The sequence below is a fragment of the Bos grunniens genome, chromosome 14, assembly GCF_055505025.1.
Source record: "Bos grunniens cultivar Pamir isolate PY7600 chromosome 14, Bosgru_T2T1.0, whole genome shotgun sequence".
NCBI classification, from domain to species: Eukaryota; Metazoa; Chordata; class Mammalia; order Artiodactyla; family Bovidae; genus Bos; species Bos grunniens.
Window position 1 is genome coordinate 12705901 of NC_141178.1, and position 18232 is coordinate 12724132.

Here is an 18232-nt window from a genome sequence, read left to right on the forward strand (position 1 = left end):
GGGGATTCTTCAGGCAAGAACACTGGAACGGGTTTCCATGGCCTTCTCCAGGGGATCTTCCCGACCCACGGATCGAACTCAGGTCTCCCGCACTGCGGTCGGAGTCTTTACCGTCTGAGCCACCAGGAATACCTGAGTCCAGTCACAGAAGTGCCAGAACGGCCCTCGGGCACCCACCTTTACCGGTGAAGAGAAGTGGGGGGAGGGCCCCAGCGGGAGCCCCTGGGATTTGTCTCCTAGGGGTGTGGGCGGAAGGGCCCGGAGCGCCAGCCGTGGGCGGAGCCACCCTCGCCTGAGCCGCCTTCCTTCCTGCCCGCTCAGGCCCAGGCGCTCCCGCCATACACTCCGGCCAGCCCTCCGCTCCCAGCACTCTGGTTCCAGGGCGGCCCGGGGCGGGGGGACGCGGTTGGCGGCGACACCGGAGGGGGGTGAGTGGGCGGGTCAGGAAGTGGGGGCGCGGCGGCCCGGGAGCGGGCCTGAGGAGAGCCGCGGGGCTCGGCTACGCGGAGGCGGGAGACGCCGGGCGGCGCTGGAGCCACGAGGGAGCCTCCCCGGCCTCCGCGGGGACGATGGCGGAGAAAGAAGGTGACCGGCCCCGGGGTCCGGCGCGCGTACAGCCGCCAGAGGTCTCGGGAAAAAAGGACCGGGAGACCCGGGCGGCGGGTGGCCGCGGCTGTCCGGCGGGAAGGAGCGGGACCGCGGCGAGGGGGGCGGGAGGTGTGCGGAGACATTGAGAGGGAGTGGAGTGGACGGCCTGAAGTCATGCCGGCTCGAGTGGGAGGCAGAAGTGGAGCTTGAAGTTGGAAATCGGGTCGCGAGAGAGAACGCCGTGGGGGGAGTGGCTGAGAGGAAGGGCCGGGAGCTGTTGGTGAGCGGAGCAGGGGACGGACTCGGGTTGAGATGTCGGTCGAGTGCTGAGTGTCTCTTCGGGAGTGAAAGTCGTGTAGCCGAGTGCCCCTCAGGCTGAGTGCGCTCCTGAGAGGTCTGTGGGTGCTGACCAGGTCACCCCCGGGTAAGAGGAGCCGCACGCCAAGTGGGGGGACAGAAAGAGGCTTGGGTTTGGGATGAAAGGGTAAGTGAGGTGGATTGGGAGGAGACGAAGAAGCAGAAACGGAAGAGTGAAGGTCAGCCAATTTCATTTACAGGTTTAGGGGGCGACGGCACAGGGAGAAGGAATGGGTGGCTTTGGGGGGATCCGGAAGCCCGGAGTGCTTTGAGGGTGAAAGTAGGTGGGCTGGAGAAAGCTTTTCACGTCTTCAGGGCCACTGCCAAGACAGCTCACTCAGTGTTGATCCACAGAAGTTGATAGGTATGAGAGAAAAATGGGGAGCTAGGTGGAACTTCGCCAGCGAGAGAGGTTCTAGGAAATATTTGTGTCACATGTTCATAATAGGCACGGTACTTTCAGGCATAGATATAATGATATCGCCTGACTGAGCAGTTAGAGTTTTCATTTTGGAAAATATGATTTTTAACCTTGTTGAGGAGGGTTGTGAACGTGATCTGTTTAGACTGAAACGTTGCTAAACCAGGAATGCAAGAAGGGAGTCTGAAGAATTCAGTGGAAAACAGTTAAAAAAAATTTAATTTTAAGAATTGTTTGTTCTATGACTTGCTGCTCTGTTCCTGCTCTCACTCTTGCTTCATATTTGCCTCCTCCTCCTCTTTAAGTTTTCTGGGTTAAAACTGGTCTAATTTAAGACACTGTACCTAAAAACAGCTTCAAAACTAAACTCTTTGTAGTTGGTAAGGAAGAATGTATTTCTCTTTGTTGCCTTGGTTTTATCTTTGGTTCCAGTATATGTGATACATTTTTTCCTACTTTTTACTTTTCTAACTACCTGCAAATCTCTGGGGGTGGGTTGATAAGCTCACTTATATGTTTCCATGAGAACTTAAAGCATAAAAAAATTAAAACTGCAGTACTAAAAGTCTTCAATATTATATATCATGCTAATGAGAAATTGTTTTAACAGGTTAAAGTTAGACCTAACTAAACAGACATGATATGGAACCAGTTATGATTTCATAAGCCATACAAGTTTGTGAAATTTACTTCCGTGATATAAAGTGAAAAATGACTTTTGTTTGTAGAACCACAGATAATCCAAAGGAATGATATACATCTTACTTGGAATAATTAATGCATTGAAGTTTTGTTAAGTTATAGTTTGATTCAGCAGACTTCCATATTCCATAAATATTTGGAATATAAATATTTGGCTATCTAATGTGTTAGCTGTGCTTCCCCAATGGCTCAGCAGGTAAAGAATATGCCTGCAATGCAGGACACAGGCGATACGGGTTTGATCTCTGGGTTGGGAAGATCCCCTGGAGGAGGAAATAACAATCCACTCCAATATTCTTGCCTGAAAAAATCCCATGGACAGAGGAGCCTGGAGGGCTACAGCCCAAAGGGTCGCAGAGAGTCAGACATGACTAAGCACAGCAACAACTAGTAATTAAATTCTTATTTATTGTAATCTAGTAATGTTATTTATAGTAAACCTGTCTGTGTGCTAGGCATTATTCTGAGTACTTTATGTTTATTAGGCACTCCATACTTTTTTTCAAAATGCATGTTATTTGTATTCACTGTATTAAAATTTGACTAAATGGTCTATTTTACTTGTATCCACATGTTTTCTATATTGCTTTTTTGCTTATCATTCACTTCACTTGGACCCTTTTCTTTGTCCCACGTTTTCTCTAAGTAAATACTCTTTGGGAATCTCATCTTCTCTTGATGCTGTAGAGAGGCATGGTATTACATTTGTATATCTTGGAACAAATGTTAGAGCAAAGAAAGTGACAGCCTTGAGTAAAGCAGTATCACACTTCTTTTGGAAATTGCTATGTATAGTCTAGATGGACATTTGAAAGCCTGTTTGTAGCCCTGTTAACTGTATGATGTGAAGATCACAGAGCCAGAGACTGAAATAGTAGGTTGTTCCTGTGGCTGTGTTATCATTTTTATTTACTGGACTTTTTATTTACAATGCTAAAATTATAAGATAGCGAAAAGAAAACTTGAATTCTAACCCAGAGCTTTCCTATCAGAATGAATAATCTGGTTTGTCCACTGCATTGGTCTTTGTTGCTTATCCACCTAGGGATTCTGGGCTTTGTTTGTCAATTATGAAGTTAAAAGGTCAGCATAAAGAAAATGAGGTAAAATTTGCATCCAGTCAGTTTTGTTTTATAGTCACAGGCAAAAAGTTTAGGAACAAGATGGAAGAGATTGGTTAAAAAGGTTACTGTATTTCCTAAGTAGTACTTTTTGCTCCCACAATTTAATGCCACTGAAATTGGCATGTCTTAAAATCAGGTATTTAATATGTTAGTGTTTTGTTTTGTTTTCCTCTTGAAAAACTTATAAATAGTGTCTTAAAATATATGACATTTTAGAATCAAGAAAATAGTACTGAAATTCCCTGGCGGTCCATTGCTTAGGACTCTGAGCGTCCACTTCAGGGGTAATGGGTTTGATCTCTAGAGAACTAAGATCCCGCATCCTGTGCAGCATGGATGCAAAAAACAAAACAAAAAACCCCATGTGTGTGCACACTCTATTAAAATCTCTGTAAAGTGATTCATTTTATAGAGAAATTTTTTTTTTTTAAGAAAAATGATAGCTCTTTGTGAAGAACACTTTTCTGTGAATATCCTCATCCTTGTTATCTTAAATGCATACTTTTAGACTCTGTGTAATAAAAAAAAAAGCCCCATCTAACCCATTGGTCATATATTTTGTTTGGCTTTCCTGGTTGCTCAGACAGTAAAGAATCAGCCTGCAATGCAGGAGACCTGAGTTTGATCCCTGGGTCAGGAAGATACCCTGGAGAAGGAAATGGCAAAGCACTCCAGTATTCTTGCCTGGAGAATCCCATGGACAGAGGAACCTGGCGGGCTCTAGTCCACCATGCCGCAAAGCGTTGGATACAATGAGCGACTAACACTTTAACTTTCAGTAGATTTATTTACTTGATTTCTGAAATTACCCAATTACATTTTTTAAAAAATCTAATACTATTAACGTGTTTAATCATGGATGTGTGTCTACTAAGTAAATGTCTTGTGGTTATAATTTTTTCTTATATTCTTTTTAAATTTTTTATGTGTTTATTGTATTTTTGGCTGTGTTGGTGCTTTGTTGCTGGGCTTTCTGTGGTTGTGGGGTGGAGGACTACTCTCCAGTTGTGGTGCACAGGCCTCTCATTGTGGTGGCTTCTCTTGTTGTGGGGCACAGGCTGTACGGTGCTCAGGCTTCAGTAGTTGTGGTGCACGGCCTTAGTTACCTCGCGGCATGCGGAATCTTCCTGGACCAGGGACCAAACCCACGTCTCCTGCATTGGCAGGCAGATTCTTAACCACTGGACCACCAGGGAAGCCCTGTGTTCTTTTTCAATAAAATTTAAAATGATCGCTGGCATCAAAAGACTTTGTTTGGCTTTACATAAATTTTCATTCTTGTTGACTGCTTCTAACTTTTGCTTTAACCCATAGCAAAATTAAAAGGAAATCATAAATGAGGAACATAATAGTATTTATTAGTTGTCCCAGATTTGTATGCAAAAATGCTCAATATCCATGGTATGACTTTTCTAATAATGTCATTTTTCTGATCTGTTCACTGACTTTGCTACTTAACATGATTATAAAATAAAGAATAAATGATATAAAAATGGTTAAAATTTAGACAAGTCAGACAGAAGCCACTAAGTATATGGTATTTTTTTCCCTCAGTATGTCAGTGTTGAGAGACATTTTTTTTGTTTGTTGTTGAAAGACATTTTAACAAACATATGAATTTGCTTTGAAGCTCTTTTAAAATAAATTTTATTCATTTTCCACAGTAAGAATTAGCCACCTGATATCAGCAATAGTAGCTGATTCACTTCTCCTTTTTTGACTTCTCTTTTTAGACTCATTTTTCTATCCTTAAGCCATTATGAAGAGAAAAGAAAAAACCCTGCTTCTATAGAAAAGAGATAAATTCTTGTACCACCTTCATGATAGTGTTCTATATCTACACGACACAGTCTACCTCATAATTAACTAGGGAGGAAGAGTAATTAGGGAGAATAGTAAATTCTTGTTTAATTTGGAATTTGGTTTACTGATTTGAAAGTACTTTCTGCATTACATTTTTTTTAATCAGTTGTAGAAATAGTAGGTAGTGTAATGGAAAATTTTCTGAGAGCTTCCCAAATATAGGGATTTTTGTAGGTTCAGCCTATTTTCTGATACCTAAATCTCTAAGACTGTTGAATGATAATGATAACACAGCACTGTGAAATTCTGTAGAACCTTCAGGATTTTAAACAAATGAAGTATTATTTTATGATCAATTTATGTTATTATATTTTTATTTTTTAAAAATTGTTAATTCATGAATAATGCATATGATACTCTCAGGTAACTTGAAAAATAAGCCAATTTATTAAATAACACTTTGTTCTCCAGTCATTCTGGAAGAGAGTTTACTTATTTTAGGATGTTTTGAAAATAGCATCATCTCAAGAGAAGAGCTCAGTTTATCAATAAGACTCTGAAAGCATGGATTGGAGGCAGAACTTATATTGTCTTTTGGTTTGTAGGAATGTTTGTTTTGCAGGGAGTGCTAAAATAACTATGAAAAGAGTTATCTTTGGTACTAATAGTTCTTCATGGGACTTTTGCCTTAGTAAAATAAAGGTAAATCAGTTCAAGATACAGACAGAATAATTTGTTACACACATTGTAATAACATCTCAAATATTTTAAGGACCAACTATAGAACTGCGCCAAAGAAAAAAGCCAAAGTCTTCAGAAAATAAAGAATCTGCCAAAGAAGAAAAAATCAATGACACTCCAGTTCCTGAAAGAGCTCCAAAATGTAAGTTAGATTTGGAGGTTTTTTTACTATTATAAAAAGTTACGTTGGATAGTATATTTTACAGTAATATTTTAAATTATAAATTAATTTTGTCTTAAGTATGTGGTGATATCAGTCAGCTTTCATTAGGTTTTGCTGTAGAACAATTCCTAAGTGTCACTGGCTTACAGAAAGCGTTTATTTCTGATTAACTTGCATATTGTGGCTGTCAGTTGGCTGGTGAAGCTTCATGTGTCCTGAAGGAACAGTCTCTATTTGGGATGTGTTCTTGTGGCAGAGAACAAGAGCAGGAGACAGGCGGAGTCATGCAGTACCTCCTAAAGGTTTTGCTGAACTGCACACTGTCACTTGTACTTGCATTCTGTTGGCCCAAAGAAGTCATCCAGTCAGTCCAGGCAATGGGATGGAGAAGTTTATTCTGACTACAGGATGCATGGCAAGTCACGTGGTAATCGGCAGGGATGAAGAATCTTTACAGGAAAGGACAAAGTAGTTGGGAGTAATAATAATAGTCTACCACATTCTGGCCTTTTGGTCATAAATATTTATTTCTCTCCCTCAGACAAAATACACTTGGTACCTCCCTGACTCCAAGGAAGACACTCAGTCTTACCTAGTGAGGGCATCAGTCTTGAACCTAAGGTCATCTTATCAGGGTCTATTCAGGGTCAGCTCTGACTCATTCTGATCCAAAATAATTGAAAAAACAAGTTACTTGCTATGTGTCAGGGGTCCCCAAACCCAGTCCTATGTTCAGAGATTGAACAATATAAAACAAAATCAGCAGAGAGAAAAGGCATATGGGTGAAAAGAAACTGGGCAAAAGCTTCCAGGACACAGAGGACATGCATAATTCCTTCAGCCTCAATTTGTGGGATTTGTAGTTTTGTCTGCCTGGGAAGCTTATTAACAACTCTGCTCAGGATTTTTAGTGTGGCTGATCATGTAACCTCTGCTTAATACATGCAAAAGTTCTAGACTCCTAGAAAGAAAGCAGTAGATGTGAAGCATACTGTTTGCACTAAGTTAGACACAGTAAACCACTCATTAGAAAACGATGGGAAACCTGAAAAAAAAAAAAAAGAAAAGAAAATGATGGGAAACCTTTGGAAATCCAGGTTCCCAAAGACCAAGAGCCTAGCTTTTAAGCAGGCTTTTCTTAGCAAAGCAGTTATAAGCCTGCTATGGTAATCTTTTCTGTACATGTCCCCTTTTCCGTTATACATTTTTGGTTGGAGACAGGATAACCAAAATAAATGCTTCCATTCAGAAAGAGGAAGAGTAAGAGACACATTAAACACTGGTCCACAGCAACTTTTAAATCCTACTAGGTAAATATGAGGTCTTCCTCCTCTGGGGAAGGGAATGTTTCTTGATTAGTTACTAGCTGTTTTTCTTGGGGGTAGTTGCCCAGCTCATTGTTCTTTGTGGATCTTGGCTTTATCCTCTGAAGGTCCTTTCTTTTCCATTATCCTCCTGAACCATATCTGAAAGTGGCTTTGGAGAATATGCCATCCTTAGGAGCTGAACAGCTTTTACAAATAGATTCTTCCCAAAGGGAGTTCAAAGCCAATTTATATGAATTTGTTAAAATAAGATAAACATTTTGGGAGATGGAAAATAATAATCTGTCATATGTGTGATAAATCATTTTATAAAACTGTTTCCTGTGAATAGTTGCAATTTTAGTACTAACTTTTGTTTTTATTACTTTAGATAATAGGATCACAAAAGAGATTATTACTAGAGTACCTTGATTATGAACTGCTTTGATTAGAACAGAACTGGCCCATTTGCCAGCAGACATGAAGAGGAAAATAGGAGTCCGAGCTGTAGTGTTGAAGTTAGTATTGTTAGTCTTTTCAACTGCTGCTGCTGCTGCTGCTGCTGCTAAGTCGCTTCAGTCATGTCCAACTCTGTGCGACCCCAGAGACGGCAGCCCACCAGGCTCCCTCGTCCCTGGGATTCTCCGGGCAAGAATAGTGGAGTGGGTTGCCATTTCCTTCTCCAATGCATGAAAGTGAAAAGTGAAAGTCAAGTCGCTCAGTCGTGTCCGACTGGCAGTGACCCCATGGACTGTAGCCTACCAGGCTCCTCCGTCCATGGGATTTTCCAGGCAAGAGTACTGGAGTGGGGTGCCATTTGAGAAATACTTTAAGTAACAAAGGCTGATAAAGATGAATCCTTAGGGCAATGACCAAATCAAGGGCATGACTGGTCACATAGTCTGTTAAAACGTATGAGGTTTAAAGTAGTTCCTAGTAACTCCTTTCAGTTGAATAAAGCACTCAGGGGAAAAGAACAAAAGGTGTGGCTTTTGTAACAAATAAGCAAAGCTTGATTAGTTCAAAATGCATGTAGTTAAATCTCTGAGAGAAGCATATCTAGAAGAAAAATTTGGGGTATAGTTATTGGAGAACAGAGCTGACTGGAATCAAGTAGGTAAAAAACCAATAAAATTGTTTTTTTCTTTGCAAAAATGAATGATTTAATTTTGTAAAATTAAGGTACAACTTACAATAAAATGCACAGAATCATAGGTATTAAGTGAATTTTAGTACTTGAATACAATTAACATACGTAACATTTCTCTTATCCCAGAAAGTTCTTTTGTATCCCTTTCCAGTAGAGTTCCCCTGTGCCCCCTAAAACAACCACTCTTCTGATATTTTTCAATATTGATTAACTGTGCATGTTATAGAATTTCATGTAAATAGAATCACACAACATACATGCCTTTGTGTCTGGATTCTTTTACTTAGTTCAGTGTTATTCTTAAAATGTAATCATTTTGAGATTCATTCATCTTGCTGTAAGAGTTTATTCCTGCTTTTCTAGTTGGATATTTGAGTAATTTCCAGGATTTAGCTATTATGAATAAGGCTGCTATGAAAACTTGTACCGGTCTTTTTGTGGATATCTATTTTTATTTCTCTTGGAGAAGGAAATGTCAAGCTACTCCAGTATTGTCTGGGAAATCCCATGGACAGAGTAGCCTGGTGGGTTACAGACTACGAGGTCACAAAGATTCAGACATGACTTAGCAACTAAACAACGCAACAATTTTTATTTCTCTTAGGTAAATACCTAGGCAAATTGTCAGCTAAGCTTAGAGAGAGACATACTGTCAACAGAGCTGCCAGCCTAGGTTAAGAAGAACCCAACTATTCATGTCAATGGTGTTTGAATTCCCAACTTTCTACATTCAGGAAGCAGGCCGAATAGGCTGCTCTTAGGGTATCTTTCTTGAGGAGTAAGTGTTTTTTGCCTTTGAAGGGAAGTAGATATTTGTGATGAACGGGGCAAACCCTGATGGATTCTTCAGTTCACAAATATTTTCTCCCTTCCCTGAAAATGCGTTATATGTTCTTTCCCATTACGGTGTTGATTCGGAGTGCCTCTCTGAAACAGAGTGTACTTCCCTACCCCATTGTCAGGTTTATATATGTGACTTGCCTGAGCCAATGGACTGTGAGTTAAAGTAGCAGTGTACTTGTTCTAATCAGAAATTGGAAGAGGCATTGTATGTTTTTGCCTGTTCTGATCTTTTCCTCTGTAATGAGAACAGCATGTCCCAAATAGGGACTGATTCCGTTCTGGAACTCTGAAGATACAAGAAGAGCCATAGCTAATCTAAAATCTGGAATTGAGTGGAGAGTGACTGCTGATCCAAAATCCATAGTAACATAAGTGAGAAACAAATATTTGTTTTCTAAGCCATTGGAAGTATGGGGGTCACTTCTTTACTACAGCAAAGCCAACTAATACAGTGATCATTTAATGTTTTGGAAAATACAGTATAAGCAATTGTTCTATTAAGCAATTTAGAGATAGCTACTATAGAACAGTATTTTCCCCCAACTACAAAAATGTGTTTTTAGGATCAAAAATGTGGAAATAGAGAAAAGTATAATAAAAATAAAATATATGCATAATTCTACTAGATAATAGCTATTAAAATTTTGACAAGTACTGCTTATATTTTTTCAATGTGTTTGTACTTTTTTCTTTTGTTTATTTTACTTTTTGTGAAATTGAATACTATGTTTCTTTTTTTTTTTTTTTGGGGGCTGTGTGGCTTATGGGATCTCAGTTCCCTACAAGGGAGTTAATTTGGGGTTGAAACATACAGAAGTTTTTTGATTAGGCCTGTTTGTGACTAATGTAACTTAACTGGAAATCAGTCCTTTACTTTCCAGTTTTCCAATTTTAAATGGTAATTTTTTTTTTTTTTTTTTTGGCCATGCTACACAGCTTGCTGGATCTCAGTTCCCTAACCAGGAATTGAACCCTGGTTGGGCCATGACAGTGAAAGCCCGGAATTCTAACCACTAGACCACCAGGGAACTCCCATGATAATTTTTAAATAAATAATTTCCAGGACCCAGAGCTCTTTATTTTCTCTAAAACATATATACTTATACACTGAACAGTGATAGCTTGATTCCAGCTTTGACTCTACAGAATCTTCACAAACAAAATAGTACGAAGGTAAGGCATTTATATGTAGGATTTGGTTGAATATATTTTTTGTAATAGCCCTTGATTATCAGGATTAATTTTCATTGTCCAGGAATTATTTTAAAAGATACAGGAAAAGATACGTGTTTAGAAACTGTATAGTACTTTTACCAAATTACCATGTTAGGTAAGTTTTCTTGTAGTCTTTTTATAGGTTACGTTGTGTCAACACTGCTTTAATTAACTATCTTATATATTTTTGCAAGTATGCTTTTTAGCCCAATAATAATAACTATTATTTACTGAGCTCTTGCTTTGTGCCAGGGCAAATGCTTTCCATTTGCTATTGGAAACAGTAATTGTAAAATAATTGTGTCATGCTGATTCTTTTTAAAAAACATTTATTTGCATATTTATTTTCATCTTTGGCCAAGTCAAATGACTTGTGGGATCTTGGTTCCCTGACTGGGGATTGAACCCTCGCCCTTGGCAGTGAAAACAAAGTCAACCACTGAATCGCCAGGAAATTCTCTGATTCTAATATTTGATTTATTGGGTAGTATCTTTCAAGCATTTTTAATATAGTTCTTATTAATTTACTGATATCTAGCTAGTATTTTGGCACCTCACTCCGGTTCTCTTGCCTGGAAAATCCCATGGATGGAAGAGCCTGGTAGGCTGCAGTCCATGGGGTTGCGAAGAGTCGGACACGACTGAGCGACTTCACTTTCACTTTTCACTTTCAGGCATTGGAGAAGGAAATGGCAACCCACTGCAGTGTTCTTGCCTGGAGAATCCCAGGGACGGGGGAGCCTGATGGGCTGCCGTCTCTGGGGTCTTACAGAGTCGGACACGACTGAAGTGACTTAGCAGCAGCAGCTAGTATTTAATGTCTCTGATGTGCTATGCATACCAGTATTTATTAAATAATTTATTAAGCTGCAGTTTTAGTTTAGCTAAATTCATAAGTTAACAGGTTTGTTTTTACAAACCTGTCAGTCATTCAGTAACGTAACACTGGGCATTGGACCTTGAGGCCTGGGCTTAATTTACTGAATCTTTTTTTTTCCCCTGTAGTTTTATTGAGATATAATTGACATACAGCACAGTATATGCATAATGATTTAACTTGCATACATCATGGAATAATTATCACAAAAGTTCATTAGATACAGAATTAAAGAAATAGAAATTACAGAATTAAAGAAATACAAAAAATTTTTTCATTGAGAACTCTTAAGCTTTACTGTCTTAACAGCTTTCATATATACCATACCAATATTAATTATATTTACCATATAGTGCATTGCATCCCTAGTACTTATTTATCTTACAGCTGGAAGTTTGTACATTTTGACTACCTTCATTCAGTTCCCTCTTACCCACCTCTCACCTCTGGTAACCACAAGTCTGATCTTTTTCTCTCTGAGTTTGTTTTTGAAGTGTAATTGACCTACAACAATATGTTAGTTCCTGTTACACAACATAGTGAATCGATAGTTCTGTAGATTTCAAGATGGTGACCACCGTAAGTCGCCTTGCCATCTGTTAGCATACAAAGATGTATTCTGTCTACCAGGGGGACAGTGGCCGGGAGGAATTGTTATCGAGTTTGAGATTGATGTGTACACACTGCTGTGTTTAAAATGAATAACCAACAAAGACCTACTGCATATCACTGGGAACCCTGCTCAGTGTTATGTGGCAGCCTGAATGGAAGGGGGGTTTGGGGGAGAGCAGATACGTGTATATGTACAGCTGAGTTGCTTTGCTGTGTAACTGAAACCATCAAAGCATTGTTAATTGCCTATACTCCAAAGTAAAATTAAAAGTTTTTTTTAAAAAAGATATATAATTATTGACTATAGTCCCCGCACTGTACATTTCATACCTGTGATTCATTTATTTTGCAGCTAGAAGTTTGTATGTCATAATCCCCTTCATCTATTTCTTCATCCCCCCACTTCTCTGCTGTCTGGCAACCACCTGTTTGTTCTCTGTACCTGACTTTCTTTCTGCTTTGTTATGTTGTTCGTTTGGTTTTTTTAGATCACACATATAGATGAAATCATATAGTATTTATTATTATTATACTGAATCTTAATAGTTGTAGAAGGGTTAATCATCCTGTGTATAGAAAATTCACATGTGTTCTCTGCTTTTGACAAGAAGTATTTACATATATATATATATAACAGTTGTGTATGATGTTTTAAATATATAATCATCAACAATCATTACCTTGTATAATTCAAAGAGCTATAATTTGTAGTATGTGAAGTATTCTTCAATACAAAATTACTTGATAAGGGAAAAAAATAACAATAGTAATTCTAAATGAACCTGAATTTTTTTCTCTAGATATTTGGTAGTACATTCCTTTTACTCCTTTTTTTAAATTGATAGACTTATTTATTTTTTTAAACTTTTTCTTTTGTATTGGAGTATAGCCAATTAACAAACAATATTGTGATAGTTTCAGGTGAATACTGAAGAAATTCAGCCATAATATACATGAATCCATTGTGTATTATGTATATAATATGTATAATATACATGTGTCAATTCTACCCTGATAGACTTTAATTTTTAAAACTATTTTTAATTTATAGAAGAATTGAGTAGATAGTATAGTACAGAGTTCCTATCTTGCACACCCCCCATAAGAATTTTCCCTATTAGTAACATTTTATATTAGTATGGTTCATTTGATACAAATAATGAATCATTTTATTGATACATTATTTTTGTTTTAGCATCAATAATATATATTATTAATTTTATTAGAGTATAGTTGCTTTCAGTCGCTTTAGATACTTTTTTTTTTTTAAGTGGTCGATAGAATATTCCATATACTATCTTGTGTGCTCAGTTACTCAGTTGTGTCTGACTCTCTGCAACTTAATGGACTGTAACCCACCAGGCTCTTCTGTCCATGAGATTTCCCAGGCAAGAATACTTGAGTGGCTTGCCATTTCCTCTTCTAGGAGATATTCCCAGCCAAGGGATCAAAACCGCCTCTCTTGTGTTGGCAGGTGGATTCTTTACCACTGTGCCACCTGGGAAGCCCTCAATATATTAACTGAAGTCCATACTTTCTTTAGTGTTCACATAATGTCCTTTTCTGTTAAAAAATAAGGGATCACATTCAGGATACCACATTACATGTAGTTATAATGTCTCCGTAGACTTTTCTTGGCTGTGACAATTTCTCAGACTTCCCTTATTTTTGATGACCTTGACAGTTTGGTGGAGTACTGACCAGGTTTATTGTAGGATACCCCTGTATTGGAATTTGCTGTTTTTCTAGTGATTAGACTGGGATTATGTGTTTTGGGTAGGAAGACCACAGAGTTAGAATGCCATTTTTGTCAAACCACATCAAGGATGCATACTACCTTTGATTACTTTTTCTTTTTAATAGAATTACATACATATAAATGTCATCCATCACTGATTACTTTTAATATGCCGTTTCAGATATATTATTTCAGCGCTTTGCAAAGATATTTATTGGCTGTCTTGCAGCAGTTACTAGTGGTATGATGTATGCTCTCTATTTATCAGCGTATCATGAACGGAAATTCTGGTTTTCAAACAGGCAGGTAAGAAGAAAGAATTTTGAGCATATGAACATTTGCTACAGTATTTAATATTAATTTTAAAAATGTGTTTTCCAGGGAGCCAAAACATAAAAATGCATGGTAATATGACAAGTGTTTTCTTATGTTGTGGCTATAAGCCATTAGGAACAAAATGGTATAGAAGCTATTTTGAGTCATGGTATCAACCTGAAAGGTATAATAGATTGTATTTCAAGGTCATAGAATAGAAACAATGAGGGTGCTTTTCTTCATACAGTTGATTTATCAGGGACTTTTTAAAAAAATTTTTTAATTGAAGGATAATTGCCTTACAGAATTTTGTTGTTTTCTGTCATACATCAACATGAATCAGCCGTAGATACACCCATGTCCCCTCCCTCCTGAACCTCTCTCCCTTCTCCCTCCCCATCCCACCCTTCAGCCTGTCTCAGAGTCCCTGTTTCTAAGTCACACAACAAATTTATCAGGAACTTTTTGATGACAGTGAAATGTTATAAAGTCTAGTCAGCTTTTTAGTAGTTTTGGTAGTTTACGTTTATATAACATTCTGTGGAGGTTTCAGCATCAAAATATTTTAATTTTTTGATTACATGATTAGAAAGAATGTCTGGAGGTACTGAAAATGATTAGCAGACATAATGGTATTTATTAAAATGTTGCCTCATATTAGTATGTTTTATGTTTGGTTTTAAATCGTGTATAACCCACAGACATTTGCTATGGTTATATTCATAATTCATTTGGCCTTTGAATAAGTTTGTTTTCAGACTTATCTTTGCAGTCACATATATCTGTAATATGCATTGGCAAAGTTCACAGTGTTACTACTTGATTTTAAAGATTTTTTGTTTTTGTTTTAGGGGAAACTCTTTTGTTGGTGTTCTTATTTTTGAGCGAGTAGTCAAGCTGACTATATGTTTTTCGGACATTGATTTATCTAACAACACCTAAACATTTCACTGTATTGATTTGACCAAGACTTTTGCAAGGCCTATTTCCTTGAAAATAGTAGTTTTCAACACTGGATGTGCAGTAGATTCATCTGGGATGATTTACAAACTAACTCACAGATTCTTAGGTGAAGCGGAGAGAGTATCTGGGATCAATATTGCACAGAGTCTTTCCACGTGATTCTGTTACGTAGGCAGAATTGAGAACAACAAGGGTTTGGTAATCTAGAAGTCATTCATGAAGAACTGTTTTCCAGAGCATTGTGATGAGTCAGGGGTATTGGCATCATCTGGGAGCTTTTTCAGAGTTGCAGATTCTCAGGCCACACTTTAGAATCAGAATCTGTCTTTGAATAAGATCTTTAGGAATTTATATGCACATTTAATTTGAGAAGCACTGATTAAGAGTTTACATCTTTGAAAATGTACAAAGAAAATCCTGTATCCATTCATAAAAAATGATTTTCAGGAAATTTATTTAAACTAGTAAACTCTAAATGAGAAAAAAAGAGCTCGGAAAAAGGGCTCTAGATCTGGTCAAACAGATCTAGAAAAGATTTTATATGAGATTCACAGTGCATAATGACCACCTAAATTCTGAAGAGCCTTGCAATTAAGAAATTCATTTGACTTTCTTTAATCTAGCTTTTACACAACTTATTTAACCACAGAACTCTTTTGAGATAACACTCCTTTAATCTTAAGAAGTTCTATTGATCAAACTTTGGGGAAACTGCTCTGATATTGTTTGTATCATACAAATGATATGATACAATTTTATCAAATTATGATAAAATTATTCATGAAAATAACTGTTTCGTTTAAAAGATTATTGATTTGTGAAAGTTTGATTCAGCATGAAAAGCACAGATTTCAGTGTTTTTGACTACCTATATTCTTGGTTTGTTATAGTCCGGTTTAGAAATTTTAAGATTTATTTACTTTTCTGGAAGTTCATTTGAAAATCACAGATTAGTTATCTGCTGCTCTTCTAAACCCCTAATTATGGGCTTGCTTTTCTGGATACATAGGGAAATGGAATAGTAATAGAAAAATAATACTTTCTTCTTAAACTTATATTTTTATCATGGACTTGTGACACCTCAGCTGTCATTTTTCATTACCTGCCATACTATTCTTGTGCTCCTATGATAATACTTTGGGTTTTCCTTCTAGATTTTTCTTATATATAATAGGCAGGTAACTTATGAGTTACAATCCAGTTTAAACCTTAGGTGTTTCATTAAAGTGATTGCCAGATTATGGAAAAGTTTAACCTCATTAATATGGCCAGTAGTGATTAAAGGAAAATTCAAATATGTCTTTGGATAAAAGGATAAATAAATAACATTAATTTGGAATATGAGGAGAGAAAAAGATCGCAGTTGAAATTTAAGTCACTGAGTATTTAAATAATCATTTAATTTTTTTTTAGGAGCTTGAACGGGAAATCACATTTCAGGGTGATAGTGCCATTTATTACTCTTACTATAAAGATATGTTAAAAGCACCTTCATTTGAAAGAGGTATGATAACTACATTTGTATATTTAATAACAGTGTTTTCCTAAAATAAAGCATTGTTCTTCTGTGTGGGAGCTCTTGAATGTGGAGGTTTGTCTCAGAATATAGATACTGTGCTTTTTATGTAGTTAATTTAAAAATTGTAAAAAGAAGGCACAGAGTATTATATTTTGATATCCTTCTTGATAATAAAGTATTTAATGACCTCTGAATAACATATTCAATTTTCATAAAAGCAGAATAAATAACCTGGAGAAAAATTTTTCTGACTTTAGGTGTGTACGAACTGACGCACAATAACAAAACTGTCTCTCTGAAGACTATAAATGCAGTTCAGCAAATGTCTCTATATCCAGAACTTATGGCCAGCGTTTTATATCAGGCAACTGGTAGCAGTGTATGTGTCTCTTTTGACTTTAATATTCATTTTCTCACATATTTATGAATATTCAAAATTATATACTGTCATCCTGTTGTCTCTTTTTTTCCCCAATTAGGAGATTATTGAGCCAGTATATTTCTATATTGGCATTGTTTTTGGATTGCAAGGAATATATGTTACTGCTTTATTTGTTACAAGTTGGCTTATGAGTGGAACTTGGCTAGCAGGAATGCTAACAGTTGCATGGTTCATTATTAACAGGTAAGAAAGGTGTTTTTAATGAAACTTTACAATTTTTTGTGACTGCAGTAGTCAGAGTTCTAAACATGGCTCCCCCCCTCCAAACTTTACATGCCCCTAATTCCTACCTGTGAATATGAGATATCATTCCTGTGGTTGGGTTATGTTGTACAGCAGAGTTGACCTTAAGGTGGGATGATTACCAGGTGGGCCTGTTCTAATCGTGTGAGCCTTTAAAAAGTGAGCAGCTTTCTGTAGCTGGTACAGAAGGGAAGTCAGAGATACTTGAAATGTGAGAATTTGATGCCTTGTTGCTGGATTGAAGTGAGGAGGAAATGAATTCTGCCAACAACCAGTGAGCTTGTAGAAGGGCTACAAGGCCTGGGTGAGAACTATAGCCCCAATTGCTGCTTTGATTTTAGCCTTAGGAGACGGTAGTCTTAGCCTTAGCCTTAGCCTTAGCCTTAGGAGAACAGAGAATCCAGCCATACTGTGCTGGGTTTGTGAGCTAATAAATTTGTGTTCTTTCAGCCACTACATTTCTGGTCATTTGTCATGCAACAGCTGAAAAATAAAACACTTATCTCTACCTCTCTTTTTTTTCCAAACATAGCAACATTGGCATACATGGATACACCTCCTCTTTCTTCATTTATTTAAAATTGATGACATGGCTTCATGAAAAGAGGAAGAGGCATCAGCTGTATCAGTTTTAAGCCAACCACTTTATTTATGAATTAATAAATCCATTAATTTGGATTAATGTGTGCTTTAGATTAATAACTCTATTCCTTTTGGTGATCAGAGGAGTACCACTTCTTTAATAGTGAAGTACAAAGAGAGAAGGGGATGGGGTTTCTTTGAATTAGAGGGCTGAAGTTTTCTTGGCATTGGTCAGTGTCAAAAACTTGTTTTTTCAATGACCCTTGTTTTGCTTTTGAAAAGCACTTCCTCTACACAGCACAGCACTTTCTCCCCGTAACACTTAATGTGATTAAATTTTAGAATATGAGACATTTCTTTTGTTATACATTTTCCTTTGGCAACTGCCAAATGAAAAATATGATACTTCCATGTTATTGAGATTCAGATATGGGCTATATTTGTAACTGGGCTTTGTTTAGGGTCATATGCTGGCAACAGTTGATGTAAGGGATTTGAAAAATCTTCCTTAGAGCCTTCCCTGGTTGCTC

At 37.5% G+C, this 18232-nt stretch overlaps 1 protein-coding gene across 18 annotated transcripts in view; it reads left to right on the forward strand.

Moving 5' to 3' along the window:
• Positions 1 to 456: 456 nt before the first annotated feature.
• Positions 457 to 18232, forward strand: part of DPY19L4 (dpy-19 like 4) — a 68334-nt gene continuing 50558 nt past the window's right edge. For 2 of the 18 annotated variants that reach the window (XM_086335940.1, XM_086335956.1), the window contains exons 1-7: positions 457 to 585; positions 5768 to 5878; positions 10133 to 10369; positions 13820 to 13944; positions 16330 to 16420; positions 16693 to 16814; positions 16915 to 17060. In XM_086335940.1, the coding sequence (XP_086192066.1) occupies positions 13882 to 13944; positions 16330 to 16420; positions 16693 to 16814; positions 16915 to 17060 (422 nt within the window). In that variant the 5' untranslated portion in view covers positions 457 to 585; positions 5768 to 5878; positions 10133 to 10369; positions 13820 to 13881. Of the gene's footprint in view, positions 1013 to 5767; positions 5879 to 10132; positions 10370 to 13819; positions 13945 to 16329; positions 16421 to 16692; positions 16815 to 16914; positions 17061 to 18232 lie in introns of all 18 variants that reach the window. The other 16 variants (XM_086335941.1, XM_086335957.1, XM_086335945.1 and 13 more) reach the window with 12 other exon arrangements.